The 22,102-nt window shown below is 44.9% G+C and overlaps 1 protein-coding gene across 1 annotated transcript in view; it reads left to right on the forward strand.

The window, feature by feature from the left end:
• TUBB3 (tubulin beta 3 class III) overlaps window positions 1-18,331 on the forward strand; it is a 33,390-nt gene extending 15,059 nt beyond the window's left edge. Inside the window, exons 2-4 of the mRNA XM_069216593.1 lie at window positions 9,963-10,071; window positions 11,422-11,532; window positions 13,277-18,331. Coding sequence (XP_069072694.1) covers window positions 9,963-10,071; window positions 11,422-11,532; window positions 13,277-14,352 — 1,296 coding nt within the window. The 3' untranslated portion in view covers window positions 14,353-18,331. The remainder of the gene's footprint in view (window positions 1-9,962; window positions 10,072-11,421; window positions 11,533-13,276) is intronic.
• The last annotated feature ends 3,771 nt before the right edge of the window (window positions 18,332-22,102 follow it).

Here is a 22,102-nt window from a genome sequence, read left to right on the forward strand (position 1 = left end):
AGAGGAGGCTGTTTGCTCTATCTCCAGCAACAAGAAAAGTAGGATGGGAAGTTAACATCTTTCAGCTAGAACAGAATATTATGGTTGAGTTGATGTCATCCTGCAAGGAAATGAATAAAAAAGGAGGCTCCGTACTCTACTAACAAGGCTATTACAGGAAGTCAATGTATTTACCAAACAGATGAGAATGATCGACATTTTGCTCAGGCATACACCTTCAGTGGGGATAAATGCATGTAGAATGCAGGACAAGAAGCAAGCAGCTTTGGGGTGAATGCTGCTCCAGTTTTATCAATCTAAAATTATATGTGCTTGGTGGAACTCCCCAAGCAGGCTAAATCAAGACCAATGGCAAGAGAGTTTGGTTTAAAACCCACACTATATTTATTAAGAAAATACAACCACCTAAAATACACTCTGTAGAACGCCAGAATACGCATAGTTTTATTAAATAGGCTACAAGAAGGATCTCTCACGGTTCTTTGTTTACCTCACCAAGGAATGGAGAACCATCTTCATAAAATGTCTTGCTGGTTGCATGCTAAAAATGCACAGGAGAAGATGACTGTTCAAAATGGATGGCTTGAGGTTGCCAGAAGATCATGACTTTGCTAGGATGCCGTGACTGTGTCACCACAGCTAATGAGTGTGGTTCTGATGAGTATCTAGAATCCATTTGCCTGGACGGAGTGGTGCTTAAGTCTGTCCCAGACATACCTGGTACTGTCTGGAATTTTTCCAGAGCAAGCCATTTGTTCAACACAGCACACGTTTGTAGGCTGCTTGAATTCAGCAGCGGTGGTGTTCCTCAACCTAGCAGCAGTCCCAGGTAGCCTTCTCTCACAGCTGCATGTCGGCTACAAAGCATTGTGGGGCCTGCTTTCTTCGCTAAGAAGAACTGCCCTCAACAGGTACCCCCAGGCAGCTCTTTACTGCAGCTGTTTACTACAGCTCCTGCCATTTCCACCCCTCTTCTCATAGGTTCATCTGGCTGGATAAACTTACCCTCCTCAAGGTATGTACATCTTTCACATGAATTGAGGAAGAAAGTTTGATTGCTTGAAATAGAAACCTGAGTTACAGCTCTCTAATTCTCACCGTCCTTGAATTATTCCCTTTTACACTGAAAACCACCATAGAAGGTCAGAACAATGAAGCGACCCTCTAAACACAAAGGAGTTTTTAAAGTGGTAAACAGCTGACTGTAGATAGATCACATCCTCCCTGATCATAAGAAGCGGACTGGCTTCTAGAGCAGACATTGGCCAAATTCCTACCTTAGACTTTGTGGGTGCCATTACATCATTGCCTCAGAGCGATAGCACTCTCAAAGTTACAGACCTTCTGGGGCTGCGACGCTTGGTGACCTATCCTGCAGTACTCTGTCTATTACCATGAGAGTATTCAGCTTTAACATTAGTCCTCACACCACACTCAACACTGTTCTTTAATACCTGATCTGAGCTGGAAATTTGGCATCTGTGAAAAGAGCCCACCAACTAAGACTTTTCACACAAGCTTTTATAAAGACCGGCCTTCGACATTAAAAGACACCCTATAGGGTCATGTAGAATCCCACAGAATGTTGAGTGCTGGTACACATGGACATGCCAATCTTCCAGCTATAGGCAAGCTGAAGTACACCATCAAACACAATTCTGAGCACTGCTGAGAGCTTCACACGATACAAACACTAGCCTTATTGGTCACACACACATCCAACCACATATACATACTACATCCTGAAACAAAACGGACAGGTTGAGCACAGAGTGTAATACAGATGGCATTAATGCACTATACAAATGTCACCAACAGTAACATGGATGGTATTGGTGGATACAACCTGGCACAGTAGCTCAGGGGACAGTGTTAGTAAGAATTCCTCTTATCTGGGACACCACAAATCCAGTCTTGTAAGCAGCTACCTTAGTCCAGGCGGGTTGTGAGCCAAGAGTACAACATCCAGACTATATTAGGTTGTTAAATAAAAACCCATGACTGTGACATGGTGCCCGGGATGATATAGAATCATTTAGTAAATGTGACTTAAATAAAGTAAGCACCACGAGATATCAAAGCCCTATTCTGGGGAGCCCATCTGTGCCCATCCCCTCTTCTTAGAGGACTGTCCAGTTATTTTTCCAGACATTCAGGCTGCCTAAAATACATAAACCCGGAGGCCTGGAAAGGACAGTAAAGACAGTGTAGAAATGGAAAGACAACAGGGACATTTTGAGTAAAAGAAACCAGGGATCAGGGCTTAAGGGATCGCCATTTGCATAATGCATTTGTTTAGAGGTTAAAAGGAGATGGTAGGACTGACCTCTAGTCATCCCTCACATTTCAATTTAGGTCCTCATCAGCCCTCATTGCTTCTGCTCACCCTTAAAGTGAAAATAAGGGGGAACAACGAGGGCTTCCTATAATGTATAATGTAGGCACCTCTGTAGGTGATCAATGCCTATATCAAAATAGTTTATTTGGGTTGGAATGTCCACCAAACTCTACATTTGCAGTATATAATCCATCATCATTCGCCCTTCTTGTAAGTAACGTTAGGAACAGCAAGCACAGCGGAGACCTAACAAGCACCGCAAAGGCCTACACAAGTGAACCATAGGACATAGTCACAGATATCCACTGTGTTTGCTTTATGGTATATGGCATTTGTCAGACCCTGTTCGGGAAGCCTCAGGGCAAGCATGGTCTATTGTGCTTTAATCATTGGGGCTGTTTTTTTTTCACCTTTACGTCCCAGGGTCCATCCTACTGTGGTGCTGCAAACCGGGCCAAGTGCAACACCTTCAGCACTTGAGTGTCAGGGGCGGTGAAGGCGAGCAGACACATGCTTCTCAGTGAAGTAGCATGGGGGTGCTTCAAGCTCATGATTCAGCAATCAGCCAGCTGTGCAAAAAATTGAATGTCCAACCCAGTTCTTGTCTTTTAAAAATAATGTACCTTAATACACACAGAAAGTGTAATACTAGGCACTACAGCATAGAGACATAGGCATTTCACTGGCATGATGCCTCTGTACCCAGAGATCTGTTATCAGTCGCTTTACTTTCTCAGCTCACTCTCTCGCCTATTGACTAATTCAAGTCTACCTGTGGACAAGTGTAGATATCAGGTACAGGTGCAGTTCTACCCTCTGCCCCATAGAGTGCATGTGCTCAGTTGCTTTTAATAGACCCAACTGTTTGTTTACCTGATCACGGCAGAGACCTAGAGCACACATCTGGCTCACCCTCCCTCTTCTGAGAGGGGTTACACTTGCTGTGAGAGCTCCAGACTCAGTTCAAATTCACTAGGAATAGCAGCAGAGGGTGCCACCCAGAGTCTGTGCCATGGGCGTCAATTCACCAAAATGCCAGGGTTAGCGGAAATGACATCACATGCCATTTGACCTTTACTTTGACTGACACACATGCTTACACATACACACACATTCACAAACTCTCACCTGCAAGCACACAGACAACATACACTTTAAAAGCATTTTTTCTTACCTTAGCTGACATATATTTCTATATTCCAGAAAGTTGTACTCATTTTTTTATTATACCAATAGTGAATAATATTATTCACTATTTCTGTAATAAAAAACTGCCAGAAGAACAGGGCCGTGGCACCCCAACCTATGTCCACTAGGACGACCTACCCTGTGTTGCAGGAAGTGATTTTGCCACTTCTGAGACCAGGAGTAGCAGAGGCAGTGCCAGGGGTCGCAAGAGGCGAGCCAGGAGTCATTTTCTTGCTTAACCATTCCGTGTCTCTGCCTGTCAGCTGAACACGTCTGGGTCAGGATGACAGTTGGGCTATTTGTGCATTCACTCTAGACAGTCACACAGCGGGAACTGAGGTGTGTCCTGCCTATCCTGATGGCCCATCACCAGGCTGATGGGGTTTCCTGAGCGAGAGTGGTGGGAGGAGCTGACACATGCACCTGAATAGCGCTGTGCCTGTCCCCAACAAAGCAGTCTCCAATCCCCTGGAGTGTGTCTAGGGCCAGGGCAGGGAAAGGCAGGGTCTTGTGCGCTAAAAAGACTTCTCTTTGAGGTTTGCCTCCTTCAAAGACAGGAATGGGTATAAGTACTGGACCTCTTACCCCACCTAAAACAATTCTGGACTGAGGACATTCTGCCAGGAAGAAGAGCTAGATGCTGTAGGAGGGACTGTCACTCTGCCTGTTGCTTTGCTGGGCTGGCTTGTTTCTTGCTGCTTCTGTCCTGGTAGTGAAAGGACTGGACTTGGCTTTCTACATGCTGTTTTCCAAGGTTCTCCAAGCGCTTAAACTGAGCTTGCCTCCTGTTAGGAAGTCTCAGGGCCATCAAAAACTTCACCTCCCAGCACGTGGGCTCTCTTGCTGAGAGTTCTGACTTGCTAAGTGGTGCCATATCTAGTCCTTGGGACCTTGGGGGTGGGTTCTGGTGTAAGAAGGAAGAAATTACTGTATCGACCTCCAGAACAACTTCAGAACCGGCGCTGCTCTCTGACCTCATTCCCGTTGAGTGCAATGACCATGACCGACACTGCCTCAGTGCCTCTGAAGTCCCACCACAGCGTGAGTCCAGAGTGCTGTGTCACCGACGTCAGTGACACCCGACTCCGATGCAGCACCTGTGGCCCCATGGTGTGATCGCAACACTGCAAAGTCGACGCCTTGTGTCTTGACCCGCTGGATTCATCGACCCTGTCTAAACGTAAGGATCCGCCGCCAATGCCACATCACCTCCCCTGCAACTGTAAGGAACCGATGCTTCACCTTCCCTGCCTAGCAGTAAGGAACTGATGCCGACTCCAATAACGCCTCACCTTTCCGACTCCATGCAACGTCTTAGTTTTCTCATAATTTTCCAAGGTACTGTACCTGGGGTCCGTGCGATTCCATGATGGGTCTGTACTCCCTCACAATTGGCATCCGACTGTTGGAGATGACTCTGTTGGAGCTCTTGTGTATCTAAGTGTTATACTAACATTTCATCTTTTAAAATCCAGATTTTTCCCTATGTCTGTTGGAGTTTTGTCTTGTTTTCCTCAGATCAATATTGGCTATTTTTCTAATTGTTTGTGTGTGTGTGTGTAAAAATTATTTACACATTGCCTCTAAGATAACACTGACTGCCTGAACAAAGCTACCAAGGGGGTGAGCAGGGGTTATCCCTGCTGTGTGACTCCCTTACCCTGACTAGAGTGAGGGTCCCTACTTGGACAGGGTACCACTGCCAAAAAGAGACCCCATTTCTAACAGTCTTGAATCGTTGTGTCAGAAGTCATAGGACTGCCTCAAGGCACTGTTCTGTAGGCAGCACAATCCCAGCTCAGGTTACGGTGCAGGGTTAGCAGTCCTCACAACTTTAGTAAGTTGTGACAGCAGCCACTCTACACAGGCTCACTCTGGTCTGTCGCAGTGGCACAGTCCACTTAAACACATGTTGAAAATGGCACAGTCTGCTCGCTACATCTTCAGGATCACAGATGCTTGGTATGTTGGGTCTCAGGACAGTACAGAGGTTCAGGCTTCTCGGGCATCACTTCAGGATCACAACAGAACAGAAAAGTTGTGGATTCTCTATCTGCACTGTCAGAATTGGTTTAGGGTTTCGTTCATGTGTCCTCTTCAGGCTGGTCTCCAGACACAGCCTTCGTGTAGAGGTGATGCTTCTCACAGCCTTTGTGTAGAGGTGATGCTTCTCACAGCCTTTGTGTAGAGTGATGCTCCTCACAGCAAGGTTGTCTCCAGTTTAGGACCTCCATAACAGAGACTCAAAGTTTCTGCACGTGGGTATCGACAGCCACACCTTAAGGAACCTTCACACTCTCAACAATAGAAACTACAGTCCCACACTTCACCCCCTCCATCTCCCAGATGAGAGTGCTCAGGAAGACTAATTACTGATTCACAAAACACTGTACACTGCCACCACCACTTTACTTGATAAACCCATTACAGGGACATTAGTCCACTGTCAAATAAATGAGGTTATGCTTCATGTGCCCCTCCAAGTCCAGGGCCTCACTTATGTCAAAGGACAAACTTAAGCCTCCAGACACACACTAGAATAGTGATGGGCTGAGGCCAAAATAAAAAAACAGGATACTAGATACTAACAGTTGGGCACTCTGGTTAAGGGGATACGACTGTACACTATACAAGGGACATCCACACCCCAGCAACACTTTAGAAGAACCACAGTGCCATAGTTCCCCAGAAAACAAAATTATGCCCGGAATGATGGTTGCGAGGGGTGAGAGGATTACAGGTGATGTTCCCATTTATGGAAAAAAAATGTTTTACATATTCAAAACAGCTATTTCAAGCTACTCTGAGTGTCAGCCTAAAAACCTTAGGAGGGATTTAGGGAGAAAGAGGAAGAGAAAGAGAGCAAAACTATATTCATAATTAGGATTTCAGACATTTATACACATGCATCCAAACAATTTTACGCCTACATTGACAAGTTCTACAATTAATATATGTTCAAATTCTATCTTTAAAAAATGTATGCAAACATTCATGTTAAGAAAAAGATATGGGCTTTTACTCAGAAGACAAAATAACCATTGTTATTAAAAATTGTACCTGATATTTCACTAACAAAACTGTAGTTGATGACCCACTATGATTACATTTCAAAACCAAACAAACAGTGCTATTTGAATTTCAAACTCTCCCAACCAAAAACACTGCTTATAATTTGAACCTGGAGGTCACAGATGACACCACAATTCACAATATAGCTGCAAGCCGCTGTGGAGTTAGGGTCAATTACTGGAGGGTCCTGCTGAAAGCCCTGTGCCCAGGAGTTACTGGCCAAAGGAACACTGTGGTCAGGTGAGGGAGAAGGGGTTTTACTGCATGGCCTGCACATTCTGCTTACTGGACAGAACTGAAGGCTATGTCCAGCAGGCTAGTGAAGCAAGGGTCATTTATAACAACACGGCCAAAAGCCAGCCCTTGCACCCAGACACCACGGGACACTCTTGCAGGCCATGTCCAGCAGGTACTGGGGGAGTAGGAGCTAAGAACAGGGTCTGGTTGCCGAGCAAGAACTGAACCCACTGGCCAAGGCCTAAGCATACTGCCTTGACTGAATGTGATGCTCACAGAATTTGTAGGGGTAGAGTGTTCAGCGGAGGGTTACAGAGCTTGCTTGTGGATTTCAAGTAGGCCCTGGACCTCTCACACTTTACTCGGTGTGTACCTGCAGTCCCTGCTTCCAAGGCTCTCTAATTACAGCCTAGGGTTAACCCATTGTATTTAGGTTGATGTGAAACATGGCGTCAACTTTGATGACATTAGTGTTGTTGTCTAAGTCATCGTGCGTGAAGTCTTGAGCAGTCCATAGGGGTTATGGTTGTACTTCTATCTATAACAGGAGAAGATCAGTGGGTCATAGGTTTTGCATTTCAACCATAATGTTCCTTTTAGTGCAGTTTGGTTAGGTGGTCAGGCAGGTGTACTTGAGCCATTGCACTTGAAACAAGGTTTTTTTTCCCCTGCTGTCCGCAGCATGTCTCACCAAAGATGGTTGCTATGCAAAGGTGTATTTTCGTGACATTCCTCACAAAATACAGTGCGGAATCCCAGCTTCCTCTTTTTAGAATATATCCTAGTTCTTTTTAGCGTGTTGAAGGTTCATTGTTAGAGCTAGCTGTGTTCAGTAACTTGTCTATCGTAGTTAGCACTTTTCAGGACCGTGACTAATTTCTTTACTATTAAATATTGGTGGTCAGTCTTTTACATTGCTCGTTTTGGTAGAGCTTTCCCCATTCCTCACCAAGGCATTTTCATTACTCTAAACCTTCGCCCTGTACTATGGCCAGGTCCTCTGGAAAGAGTTATCCGTGTTCAGCACCTTGGCGAGCTCCTTTCTGTGGCACAAACCCTTGGCCACGTCACATAGAACTAACCTTCAGCACGCACCAAGGGTAGGTATTTTACTCTGATCTGTTGCTATGTAGCACTTTGGATAGCTCCTTTGAAAAGAGCTTTCCCCTTCAGCATCATGGATAGCTCTTTTACACAGAACTATCACTTGTCAAAACTTAAGATGGCTCGTGAACTAGCATTCTTCCACACCTTGGTTGGTTTTTTGAGTGGAGCTATTCAGCATCACGGAGAGCTCCTCTGTATAGAACTAGCATTCTTCAACACTTTGGTTATTTTCTTTTGTATAGAGCTGTCATTCTTCAGACCTTGGCTGGCTCCTTTGAAAAGAGTTATCCTTCTTCGACATGAGGGCTAGTTCCTTCATACAGAATTATTAGGCTTCAGCATGTTTTATTGCTTATTTTGGTAGAACTAGTCCAGTTCAGCACCAGTGGCAATTCCTTTCCTCCAGATTATTTCTCTTCCACATCATGGTTAGCTCACCTGGAGACTCCCACTCGTCCATGGTGCCTTGATGAGCTCTTTCCAAAGAGAACCATGTCTCCTGTATATTGTTTTTATTTGTTTACTTGTTTTGTAATTGTAAATTATATATAACTCTTACTATTTCCAACGAGGCAATGAAGTTCTTTTCGGCGAGTAGAAAGCTACTCCAGAGCCCAAGGTTAGATGCAAATGAGCAGTAAATTAGTAATGTGTAATTCATTTTCCCCTTGTAAGATTAGTTGTGGTAGGTTTGTTATGTTTGTGGTCTTGAAATCTCATGCATTTAGTCTAGTGTTTTGAATAGGGATGGATTAATTGAAGTGGATTAGTAAAGGGAAGATGTGAGTGGTTATTGGCAGTGGTGGACATGTGTGCTTGTTAGTTGGATGATTTTGACAGAAAAGAGACTGGAGAGATGTTTGGGAGTCCATAGTGGTCAGAAAGATTTGGGGTGACTCATAGAGTAGAGGGAGAGGCAGAGGTGGACCAAGTCAAAGTCGACATCTGAGCGCTTTACAAATCGCATACACATGCAAAATGTTGATATAAAGCTATTCAGTTCTTAAAACATAGTTAAATGACGGTACAAATTTCTTTTGCGTTAAACACAGAAATTCTTAACTATGATTCCCACTGAGTGATATACTCATCTTGAAATATACATATTAGAGTATAACATCTTACAAAATTATGCAAATGCGCAAGAGGCTTGCATAAGAAAGAGTGTTTAACACAATGTATATAAGGCCAACATTTTATCAGTTTGAGGAAGGATTTTTCTTAATTAAGAATTCGTTCAGTCCTCCCATTAAAAAGATGTATGGTCAGAGTGACAGTCCCTCCTACAGGATCTGGATCAGTCCTCAGAGCTTTCTGGCCGGCTCCCTCCACGGCACCGTCCTGCTTCAGCCTCAATAGTAGCACCTGTTCTTGGAGCACACGAGTTTCTCGAGGTTCTCGGAAGATACGTTTTTTGATGGAAACACCCTTGACTTTCAAAGGATATTGCTTCGAGAGTTGAGGCATGGGCTGCCGCAGCCCTCAGACCCAGAAACACCGACCGGATGGTTGGTGGAGTGAAGGTTTCAGATGGGGCGGACATCTTACTTCGAAGATATGGGAGAGGTTGTTCCAGTTAGGAAATAATGGAAAGCAGTTTGAACTTGATATTGGGTGTGGCTCCAACCAGTGAGGAAGGTGGGACACTTCCCGGGGGGATTCTGTCCGCCTTGGGTGAGTTGCTGCCGCCTTGGCAAAGAATGGATACACTAGTGGCATGATATTTGCATTTTAAATTAAATAAATGAAACTGTGTGTTAATTGAGAATAAACTTCCAAATGTAAAAGACAACAATGACAGTGCTAACGTGACGGTTTTAGCGCACCTGCGCAAAGGTCTGTTTGTACAACAAGTCCGTTAAACTGCAGGAGGGCACACTTGCTGCAATTTAACGGGGTAAAAAGGTCTGGAAAATACCAAAACGTGCAGATTTTGGTGCAGAGACAATTTGTGATAATTATCGGAATAGCCTTCCGTGGCACTCAAAATTAAGTCCCATATCTTCGTTTTTCTCCTCAGTTCTGGGAGGTGATCAGCGATGAGCACGGAATAGATCCCAGCGGAAACTACGTAGGAGACTCCGACCTGCAGCTGGAGAGGATCAGCGTGTACTACAACGAGGCCTCCTGTGAGTACCTACCCTTGGTGCTCTCCAACTTTCCAAGGAAGGTAGACGCCTTCCTTGGGCCTCCAGCTGGCTCCCACCTGTTCTGTTTCTGTGAGGTGGAGCTTACTTTCCCCTCCCACAACGAGCTGCTCCTCAGTTTCCTGGCCCGAAAAGAGGTGTCTCACCCGTTCTGCCCAACAACGTGCTCCTCACCTACCTGGCACTCGAAGGCGCTCATCACCTACTCTAGCCACAAAGGTCATCCTCACATTCCCTACAGTCAAAGGTGCTCCTAACCGACCCTGACCCACACAAGTGCAGCACAAAAGCTTTTCTCACGTATTCTGACCCACTAAAGGCCTCTTCACATACTTTTGCCCACAACATCGCTCCTCATTTGCCCTGGCCCCTAAAGGTGTTGTTCACTTGCCCTACCCCAAAGGCGTTCCTCACTTGGCTGGTCCCACAAAGATGCCCCTCACTTTCCTTAACCCCCAGTCGAACGCCTAACCATCCATGGCCTACCAAGGAGTCCCAGTTAGGCAGCCCTCACATACCTTGACCCACAAAGGAGCTCCTAACTCTACCTGGGCCACAATGGTGTCCTGCAAAGGTGCTCTTCATCTGCCTCCATCCACAAAAGTGCTCCTCACCTGTCCTACCCCACAAAGTTGATCTGAAACGAAAGGTGCCTCTAAACCGCTCTGATTCACAAGGAAGCCTGTCCTGCGACTACACAGTTTACTGCCCTGCTGTAATAAAGTGATTTCTGTTTGTCCAAGTCCTCAGAAGATGCTTTTCAGGTCTCTCACAGAGGGGCTTCTGAAGCAGCCCATTCAGAATACACACAATATAGAGGTGTCATTCAACTGCCCTGCAAAGGTGCAGCTCACCTTTTCTGATACACACGTTTGCTCGTCACTCCTGTCCTACAAAGGTGTATTTTCACGCTTCTCCTGAGCTAACAAAGGTCCCCCCCTGCCCTCCCCCCTCCAAGCCCTGCCTTTGCCAAAGCACAGGTAAGAGGAAGCGCAAAGTGATGCCTCCTCGAAGTCTCAATGAAAAAAAAAGTTTGTAAAACTTACCCTCCTGACCAGGTGACAAAGAATCACCAGCCACGCTTCCATGCCTCTAGTCCATGGTGAAGGAGTGCACGAGCGGGGCCAAGGCGCGAGGCAGTGTGTGAATACATAGAACATGTTACTCTTTTCTTGATCCTTCTATGTATCTGTTTGTAAATTCCTGAGGATCACACTTCCTAGTTCTGCCTGTCCAGCAGTTTTGTGCCCGTGCAGTGTTTCACTGTGAATATATAGACACATCTTCCTCCTTTAAGTATACACTGGACTAACACATTCCTTTTTCCTGCAGCTCACAAGTATGTCCCTCGAGCAATCCTGGTGGACTTGGAGCCGGGAACCATGGACAGTGTACGATCCGGGGCCTTTGGACACCTCTTCAGGCCGGACAACTTCATTTTTGGTACGTATCTATAGCTAGATGTGCTGGTTTCCTTGTGACACATCGATGAATACTTCAGTAGCACCTCTTCGTATGGCTGTGTCTGTTTCCGATGATTTGCTAACATCAGTTCCTGTTTATCTTGCTCTCTGTATTTTTTGGCTGTCATTTATTTCCTGGGTTGCAGGATGCAGCCCAGGTTTAGGTCAGGAGAAACGCTGTAATATCCCTCAGAAGTACAGTGTTTGTGTTTTTGCTGTAACCCAAGTAACAAGAGAGGGATTTCTGTTGGGCGTACCTAAATAAGGGTAGAGGGAATTTTGTGATGATCTTTACTATACCTGATCTTCCTTCTGTCTGGACTGGACCCAAGGAGGCACAACCTCAGCCCATGATCTTCCATCTGCACACCTTACAAGGGATGGGATGAGTGAGCGGGTCTTGGACACCTCAGCCTGGAATCAGGATGTACATGCTTCAGATCTTGCACAAGGCTCGACTTTGCATATTTGCATGGCTCGTCACTCTCTTCCCCTGCCATTTGAAATCAGTTTTTGGAGGCCTAGGATCACATACAGTCCCAGGCACAAGGCCTTCATGTCTGGGCTACAAAGCTTGAGTTTCCCCTCAGCAAATGGGCTCCTTGCTCCCTCTCTCTTTTCTCACTTTCCTCTGCTGAGTGCGATTGACCACACAAATGTAGCACATGCTCCCATATTATCCAATTTCCAGCACCTGTGCTGTTATGTATGCAGCAGGCCTTACCAGGCATGTTCCAGAAAACAATCAGTTAACATAGACGCTACATATATACATTCAAGAGCAAATCCAGATAAGCACTTCCCATCTCATTTACATTTACATGTACATGTATCATACAATTCCCTGTCTCCTAGTCCGCACGGTACCCTCATCATCTGAGGGGGGGTTGGGGGAGTTCTGGAAAAAAATACAATTGGATTAACCTTGCTTCCACAGGGCACCAACATAGGGATAATTCACTAAGGTCAGACCAACTCTACCCCACTAGGTAAAGAACACCTGCTACCAGAGAAATGCATGGCCCAAACACTACCACAGGCCTGATCATGAGATGGGAGATGTAGAGTCCTGGAAATGCAGAAAGACACTTCGATCTATGATGATTGCATCAGAGAAGGGCAGTACACAAAAGCAAAGTAATCACATGGGAAAATTCCAAAAGTTAAAAGAAGACAATAGCAACCTCTATCCTCACAATCAGTGTATACCTGGGTAGCCCTGTTTTTTGAGTTGCTGATTAGCCAACAATGAATTATGACCGTGCCCTAGTGGCAATTACTTCAAAGATGGAGGCAAAACTAGGGGAAATCGCGAGATGACAAGATAGCGTAGTAGATTAATAAAAGTATTAGAAAAATAAGTTGGATAGGTGGAGTCATCAAAGATGGCAGTGGATATACTGTCTGCTCACTAAATATAGCTATAGACCGAGCAATCCAGGTCTTTCTTTTCGAAAAGGATGAAATATTTTGCAGAAGAACGTTGCCTTAGGAAGGTGACCCTTCTGTTGCTTCACTGATGGAGCACTTCATATACCATCCAAGACACAGGGTTGGCGGAGCTGGGTAACGTGCCGTAAAGCTCCCAAGGTGACATCTGATGTTTAGTTGTAAAAACTCCATTAAATTATTTTTCTAGCCCTAGGTGGCTTCATCTGTTCTGATGAGCTGAATAATGTAGTTGAAGTCCTAAAGTTGTATTTTTCTTGTGCTTGACTTCACAGGGCAGAGTGGTGCTGGTAACAACTGGGCAAAAGGTCATTACACAGAGGGAGCAGAGCTGGTGGACTCTGTCTTGGACGTGGTGCGGAAAGAATGCGAGAACTGTGACTGCCTACAAGGATTCCAACTAACCCATTCCCTTGGTGGTGGCACCGGCTCTGGCATGGGCACACTCCTGATCAGCAAAGTCAGGGAAGAGTATCCCGACCGCATCATGAACACTTTCAGTGTTGTGCCCTCGCCAAAGGTGTCTGACACTGTGGTGGAACCCTACAACGCTACTCTCTCCATTCACCAACTGGTTGAGAACACAGATGAGACATACTGCATTGATAATGAAGCCCTGTATGACATCTGCTTCCGGACCCTCAAACTGGCCACCCCCACCTATGGTGACCTGAACCACCTTGTGTCTGCAACAATGAGCGGAGTTACTACCTCTTTGAGGTTCCCTGGTCAGCTCAACGCTGACCTGAGGAAACTTGCAGTCAATATGGTCCCATTCCCCCGTCTCCACTTTTTCATGCCTGGCTTTGCCCCTCTCACAGCCCGTGGAAGCCAGCAGTACCGGGCCCTGACTGTTCCTGAACTCACCCAACAGATGTTTGATGCCAAGAACATGATGGCCGCATGTGATCCTCGCCATGGCCGCTACCTGACAGTCGCTACTGTCTTCCGAGGACGCATGTCCATGAAGGAAGTTGATGAACAGATGCTGGCCATCCAGAGCAAAAATAGCAGCTACTTTGTGGAGTGGATCCCAAACAACGTGAAGGTGGCAGTGTGTGACATCCCTCCCAGGGGTCTCAAAATGTCTTCCACGTTCATTGGAAACAGTACTGCCATCCAGGAGCTATTCAAGCGCATCTCTGAGCAATTCACTGCCATGTTCAGGCGCAAGGCCTTCCTTCACTGGTACACTGGCGAGGGCATGGATGAGATGGAGTTCACCGAGGCAGAGAGCAACATGAATGACCTGGTGTCCGAGTACCAGCAATATCAGGATGCCACTGCTGAAGAAGAAGGGGAAATGTATGAAGATGACGAGGAGGAATCTGAGGCTCAAGGCGGGAAGTGAAGGCCCACCACTGTTGTTAGTGTCTTAGGCATCTCTTAACTTAACATGATACATCAACTTCACTCACGTCTCACAGGTCCAAGAAGTCCTTGGTCATCAATACTCATCTAGCTGACCATTGTCATTAGCTTCTTATTGCTTATGATTTTGTGTGGCATTCATTGCAACATTCTGTTTTTACTAAATTCTAGTCACTTCCCAAATTAATATAGTCCCGGATACTTTTTTAACTTAGAAACTCAAGAGTTTTTTTTATGTTTTCTGTCATTTTGTTATTTTTCGATTGGGGATACTTAATAAAACTTTTGGTCTCCAGTGCTTGTCAGTCCTAGAAGTTTCTTGTGGCAGTATTAATTTCTGAAGTAGCCTAGCCCGATGTGCAAACCTGGAAGTCACATTCGATTCTGAGGAGTCATTGGCATGAGGATGTTTCAAAATATTCCATTAAAGCAGTAATATTACGAACATTTAACACAATTTTTAATGCATTAATAAAAACAGACTCTTTTCCAGGATGGTTTAATATAGTTTGAACATAATTTATTATTTTATATAAACCCTTTTGCGAATTACATAAAAAATTAAAATAGTTCCATTCTTTTCTCAGAATGTGAAACTTGTCTGTATGAGTCTCCATTTATTGTCAGAATTCACAGCTCCACTGTTTGTCAAACAACATACAAAGCCAAAAGAGAAGCCCAAAACATTTATTTTTCTTACTTTCTTATTTTCCTACATTTGTTTTTTTATTTTTTCGCTGTTTCACTCTTTTGCACCACCACTTTATTTGTTTTTCTTAATTGTATTTTTGTTCCATTGTCATTATTACATTTTTCCACATGCTTTGTTTAGCTATTCTAGATTATTTATCACATTTTTTGTTCTCTTCGTGAGCTTTTTTCAATGTTTTTGTTCTCCTTAGCTTTTCACCCCTGTTGCAATTTTTACCACCTTCTTATAAAAGCGATACCACATAGTCCGTCTTCATTGTTGCAGACCTCGTGTTAAATAAGGCAATGCTGGAAATGAAAAAAGTGTACTCAAAAATTCATAAAACGAGGCAGTGGCAGAAGGGGGCAGGGTGAAGTAATGCAGCAACATGAGAGTGGAAGGAATGGTAGACTGTGCATTCCTTTCAGACTCTATCCCCAAATACATTAGGCAAAGGGAAAATTTGCTGGTGAAGATGTTCTGCTTACTTAACTGATCACAAACGACACCATTTTAAGTTAGCCTAGAGAGTTAAGACACTGCTGCAGAAATCTTGCATCCTGGAGGGTTCAGGGTGTAATAATGCTAATATAACCTTGATGCTTACTGCCTTTGTTGGAGAAATATTTGTGCACTCTGGTCACAGGGTTGAAGCATCATAAAACTGCTCGAGAAGTTCATAGATTAGAAAGCACGGGACTGCACTGTAGGTCACAGATATGTATTTTATCAAAGAAAGTTCAGTGGGATGATGATTTTGCAGTAGCGATCCTTGTGTTACCGGCTGATCGCATGGTTAAAATCCTAGTAAAAGAACTCAGTTATGTGACTGCTTCAAATATCTCCATGTAATCTGCAAAACATACATCCGATACCTTGAAGGGTTTAACTCAGTCCTTCATTGTTCTAAGGTAGATAAAAATCCGCTACGATGGGAGGTAACTTACTACAAAGTGCCAATCATGCTCAACTTGTATTACTTTCTATACACATGGTGTACTAAAACACACAGATGGATACAACTGGTAGTTCCACAGGGCATGCACAGATCTGCAAAGTTTACAAAGAATTAGAGTTAGAAGAAGTTAAAACACTTTAAAATCTCACTTCATCTGATTGCAACTTGTGAAGTTACACAGCAGGGGTTATCTTTCTTTTTCTTGATTGGCTGCTGCTTGTGGCGGCAAACTTTGACGTTCAATTCTGACTTCCAACTGTGCCCAATCAAGACACCTCTTAGGAGGCATATGCTGTCTGTTGCACTGGATATGAGCCCTCCGCTACCCCAGAGGGAGAAGCAGAATTAATGTGCGGACCCGCCTGCATGTCTCCCAGAGTCATCATCCTATGCCAGGACACAGGCGGGATAACTCACTTGTAGGCTGAGAACCAGGCTCCCACTCCAATCGGCACTGTAGTAAGGACCCAGACAAGAACTGCTTGGAAAAACCAAGATTATCAGTAAACAATATGGTCATCACTATTTTAGGCAGTGAGCTTTCACCTGTAATTTGGTTGCAGTTCCAGTCAGAGTGCGCTGATGGTATTCGAAACTGAAACTACATGTTTCTTACGGCCTGACCCTTAATTCTTTTGCCCTCCTCACTTTCTGGGTTTCTGGACACTATGACCACAGACACTTGCAGCTAAGAGAGTAGTTTTTTGGTTAAATATTGGCGCTAATTCGAACACAGCTTGGCACAATATCCCTACCCCAAGGGCATGAAGGACAATTGAGTAATCTTAGGGCGGAGCCCACCAGGGTCCAACACAGCCGTGTTTTTTCAGAGCTCTGGGTAGTGAACATTCTTTCACTTGGTGTCACCCTTTAAGTCTGGAGAACCTTGGAGATTATCCCCGGAAGAAGTGGGAAGGGCGCTGCCCTGCAAATTGCGCAGCATCCCTGAAAAGATTTCCCCAAGGTCTAACAATAGCGGCTGGAGCATCATCCTCTCCTTCCTTGGGAGTATCAACAGTCCGATCCTTTCTCTCGAAGGCAGGGGCTGGCTGCTACCTAACGCTAAGAAGTGGAGGCAGTAGCAGTTGGATTTGGTTTGCACATAAGAGGTCCTTGTGTTAACTGGACCCTGGAGTTTGAAACGAGGGCTGAATGAGTGTCCCACATGGGCTGGGAGGACTTGCTACGGAATTCTGAAGATTAACTTGGATGTGGCAGATATTTTAACCTCCCGGTCCCATGGTGAGGATTGTGGAGCTGGTGTGTGGTCCTAATACTATCTGCTCTCAGTGTGGCATTAGAGCATTTTTCCAACATGGAGGGCCTCAGCATCCTGTGCATCTACCCTGATTTGGCGTAGTACACATTGCTCACTTGGGCTCTGCGGCAGCCATTTTATAAAGGTGTAATATGTAGACATTATAGCAGTCAAGAAAAATAATACCAGTCAGGAGAAGATTTTTAAAACCCAGAGATGCAGCACAGCATATAGGCAGCAGGAAGTCAGCTCATAAGCGTGAGTAGAGGACAGAGACATCTGGTAGGGAGGGTGAGTGGGAATGGCAAAGCTAAAATCTATAAACTCTCTGTGCAAGCCCTGTCAGCAAAACTACAGGGGCTATCAAGCGGTTGTGGTGGCCACAGAATCAGTAGGGAGAATAGATGTGCAAATTTGACTCCTTAGAACAGAAGGTGGATAGACTTTACCCACTAGAGGCAGAAACATTATGCAAATGGAATCAAAGATGAGGATGATGCTTAACCTGCAATGACGGGCAGTGCTTGGGTCCTAGGAATAAATGCTATAGTGAAGACCAATGTTTTACAAGCTGAAGTAAAGAAGGTACTGATTCACCTGTGAGCAAGAGGGCTTAGTTGGCTATGAAGGAAGGATTCAGTAGGCTGAACATGCATGTTTCCCTCACTTCCCCACTGAGGTTGAGGTTGGATTACCAATGGAAGTGACATTTGCTAAGCTGTTTTTTTGCAAATGTCACAGATGGAAATGGACATATTAGCTTCTGTTCACAGAGAGGGTTGTTCATGGGTTGCTTTGTGAAGGTAGTTGGTGGGTTTGGCCCATGCTCCTCGGAGAGGGAGTAGGCCACTAGAAAAGTTGTGTATGAGGGGATTATTGGTTTAATTTTCTGTCGCCCTTTCTCCTGTCTTCCTCTTGGTATGGGTGCCCATTGGCGTAAGTTCCTTGTTAGTGCTTCTTGTTGGCTAAATTGTTTGTAATGGATGTGGTCTCTTTTCACAGTATACCTTATCTGTGGAGTTATCTTTCAATAAAAAAGATTTAGCCCATAATCAGTATTCTTTGTGATGTTTTTGTGAGGTTTCTTTAATGAAATAGAGATAATTATGCTCTCATTTGGATGACATCCCAGAAGCTACATGGTTCAGCTATACCACCCAGTATAAATGTGAGTTACAAATTGCAGACTGTTATACATCAGATTTGTATTGATATATATATATATATATATATATATATATATATATATATATACATATATATATATATATATATATATATTAACCTAGAAAACCAAAGGTTACAGGGACGTTATAGTTAGGCTCATATTTTAAACATAACCATAGAAATTCATCTGTTAGAGTTACCTCAAGTAACTATAACCCATGCCCTAAGGTAATTATAACTCCACACCCACCATGTACAGTTTTTTTGTCAAAAATGTTACAGCAAACATTACATTGATATAATCAATTATGTTATAAAAAATGACATGAGTGCCGTAATTTGTGGGGTAATTAGCAGTGCATGGTGAGGGCTCGAGGTACAGTTACCTTAGGGCAAGAGTTATAGTTGAGATAACTATAACAGATGAATTTCTATGGTTTTGTGCGTTTAAAATGTGACCCTTATGAAAATGTCCTTGTAACCTTTGGGTTTTTCAGTGAATTTCTGTGTTTTTTCTAATGGAAAGTAATTTTCATTACTATATGTTAATCCACCTTCGCTGGTGGTTGGCTGCAGTCCCTGCAGCCAGATCCTGCAGCCAGCCCCAGTAACCCCCCTCCAACACCATGCTGTGCATGGCCCTTTGGCCGTGGCCGGTCTCTCTGGGTATGACAATATGTGTGACAGGGTGTATCTGTGGGTAAAAGTAGCTGTGAGAGTGTCTGTCTGGGTATGAGAGTGGGTGCATCAGTGTCTTAGTGGATGCGTCAGTGTCTGTGGGAGTCTGTGAGTTGGTGTGTGTGGGTTTAAGTGGGTCCGTGAGTAGGTGCATGAGTGTCTGGGTGTGAAAGTGGGTGCATCAGTTTCTTACTGGGTGCATTAGTGTCTGTGGGTCTGTGAGGGGGTGTGTGAGGGTTTCGGTGGGTCTGTGACTGGGCGTGTGAGGGTGTGAGTGGGGCTGTGAGTGAGTGCACAAGGATCTGAGTGGGTCTGTGAGTGGGTGCATAAGGGTCTGAGTGGGTGTGTGAGTGGGAGAAAGATTAAAAAAGAGAAATTGAGAGGAAGATAAATAGAGTGAGAAGGGGAGAGATGGAGAGTTTTTTAGGCTTTGGTGAATAATATACTTAGAATGAGATATTTCTGGACAAATAAAAAAGAAAAATGTATTTGTCAATTACATGGAGTGAGATCACCTTTTAGTATAAACCTTAAACTTTTAAAGTTTGAAATAGGGAAATGACTGCAGACACACCTGGACTAGAACCCTCAACTCTCAGTGGGAGGGTCTGTGACTTAACCATTATGCCACATGACCCTCCAGTGTTGAAGTCAATGCATGGAGAGACCTTTGCAATGACTATCTCTCTCTCGTCCATCCCATTATGTGATGAAAGAGAGAGAGAGTGACAATACCGTGACGGGAGCCTAAAGGCCCCACAATCCTAGCCACCTCCCAACATCCTATGGGAGCCAGCATTGCTCCCATAAGCAGGGAGCTGCTTTAAGTAGCACCTCCCTGTATGTGGAAGCAATGTTTTCATCTGTCTTTCCCGCATGTATGTTTGCCTGCTTTCTGCAAGCGAGAGCTGTTTGACAGCTCTCTCTTGCAGAAACTGGACTTTGTTTACTTTTGCTTGGTGGGAGCTGTCAGCTATTGCTGTTTCTCTCAGAGACTAGCAGAGCTACCTCTCAAATCCTCTCACTCTGACCATGAGAAACAGATCTCCTCATGGAGAACTAACACCATCTTACAAAACATACTGTCTCTGACGTCACCAGAAACAATCCAATCATATCCTCTGTTGCTTAACCCACCAGAGCCAATCGCCCAACAGGAACTTAGGAAGCACTCATAAACCAATAACTTAAGGAGTCATCCTGGACAACTAGAAAATCAGCATTCACAATTAACCTTAGCAATGACAATCACTTGTATTTCCGAGTCCAAGGGAAACAGTATTTCTCCACAGAATGTCTATTCTTTTCAATCTGCCCCGCTGAGAGCATGATAAATACCCCGTCTGAGGATTTTAGGTGCAGGGTGAACTGGGAAGGGTTCACAGAAAAAGTTATGCACTACTAGAATCATTGTATGCAATCAATACATCACCATATTACCCCTTGTTTCAGTGGTAGAATCACACGATTCAAGCAGGGAAGAGACTGAAGACTGGAAGACAGGGCACTGAATGGTGTCTCCGGCAGACCAGTCCGCTAAGCTCCACAGAGGCGAGAGAGGACTTCCTGGGTCAGAGGTTCCCATCCAGCACAACAATAATAGAATCACACTGCATACGTCTCCTCATCTGTCAGCATTTTGTTGTTGTATTGGTTCTCTACTTTCACTTTACTATGTACACTCAACCTCGTATTCTATCACCTTTGTTGTTTTACGCCTTCCCAACTCCCAGCACAGATAGTACTTGTTGATGCTTGTTACCTTATCTTGTTTACATGGTTGTTTTACTACCACTCGTCTGTTGCGGGGCTGGAGCCCTCTGCTCCTTGGAACCCTGGGAAGCAGCAGTGGTATTCTGGTTGACGTTTGGAGTCATGACCACCCATACCCCCCCTCGATCAGGGTAAGTTGCTGCCTCAGAATGTGGGTAACCCCTCTCAGTACCAACGCCCATGTGCATGGACGTCATTTAGGGGCCACCAGGCCACATCTGCGGCCCCCAGCTTGCTCCCTGCGAACCCTGGCCCTGCCGTTGCCACCACTGGCCTCCAGTGGTGGCTGTCAAGTACTACGATAGGAGGGGCGGGGACATGGGTGGGAGCATACAATAAATACATAGCAGAATTAAATAAATATACATATTAAGTAAATAAAAAGATACTTACTGTGCTTGCTGCGGACACGTCCTCCTCTTCTCATGACATCACGTCCAGGGCCCCAGCTAACTCCCTTAACCAATCCTGGCGCTGCTCTCATACTGTTAACCACAGCATTAGAGAAGTGCCAGGATTAGAGGGAGACACTTCTCTTGGCGCTCCTGGGGACACTGGAGGCTTGTGCAGGCTCCTAAACCAGCTGTCTAAGACAGCTAGGTTGAGAGGTTTATAGTGTGCAAGTTAGGATGGCTGTCACAAAACGGCCAGCCAAAATGACACACGCACTATAAACTAGTGCACAGGCAGCCCACCAGTGCTGCCACTCAGCAGGCCCCTCCCCATCCTGACACTCGGTCCTGGACAGGTTGACAAAACATAAAATGGTAACGAATTAACTTCAGTACCATTCTCTGGAGCTTTTCTGGGGCATTAAGTGAGGTGACGCTCCTCCTTTGTCATGGAGGAGCTGCCCCTGCTGGTCTCAGAGGTGCCAAAATCAGTTCCAAGAAGACAGGGAAGACTTTGTTCACATTGTTTTCAGCTCATTTGCAGGCTGCTCTTTCAGAGCTGTCAGCTAAGGTCTCCTTACTGTGAACGGCTGATGCATACCTCTGGAAAGTGCAGCACTCCTGGCAAGCAGTACCCATACCTTCACATTAAAGTCATAGCGGCCTGCCTAACAGTCTCCATGATGATGGATGAGGTGATCTGGCTTCGAAGGGATTGGGTGAGCATTGTGCTGTATGAGAGTAGGGTGAGTGCTGTGCCTGTGAAGGATCGAGTGAGTGTTATGCAAGTGTAGGGTGAGTCCTTTGTGAGTG

The sequence above is a fragment of the Pleurodeles waltl genome, chromosome 12 (genome assembly GCF_031143425.1).
Source record: "Pleurodeles waltl isolate 20211129_DDA chromosome 12, aPleWal1.hap1.20221129, whole genome shotgun sequence".
NCBI lineage: Eukaryota > Metazoa > Chordata > Amphibia > Caudata > Salamandridae > Pleurodeles > Pleurodeles waltl.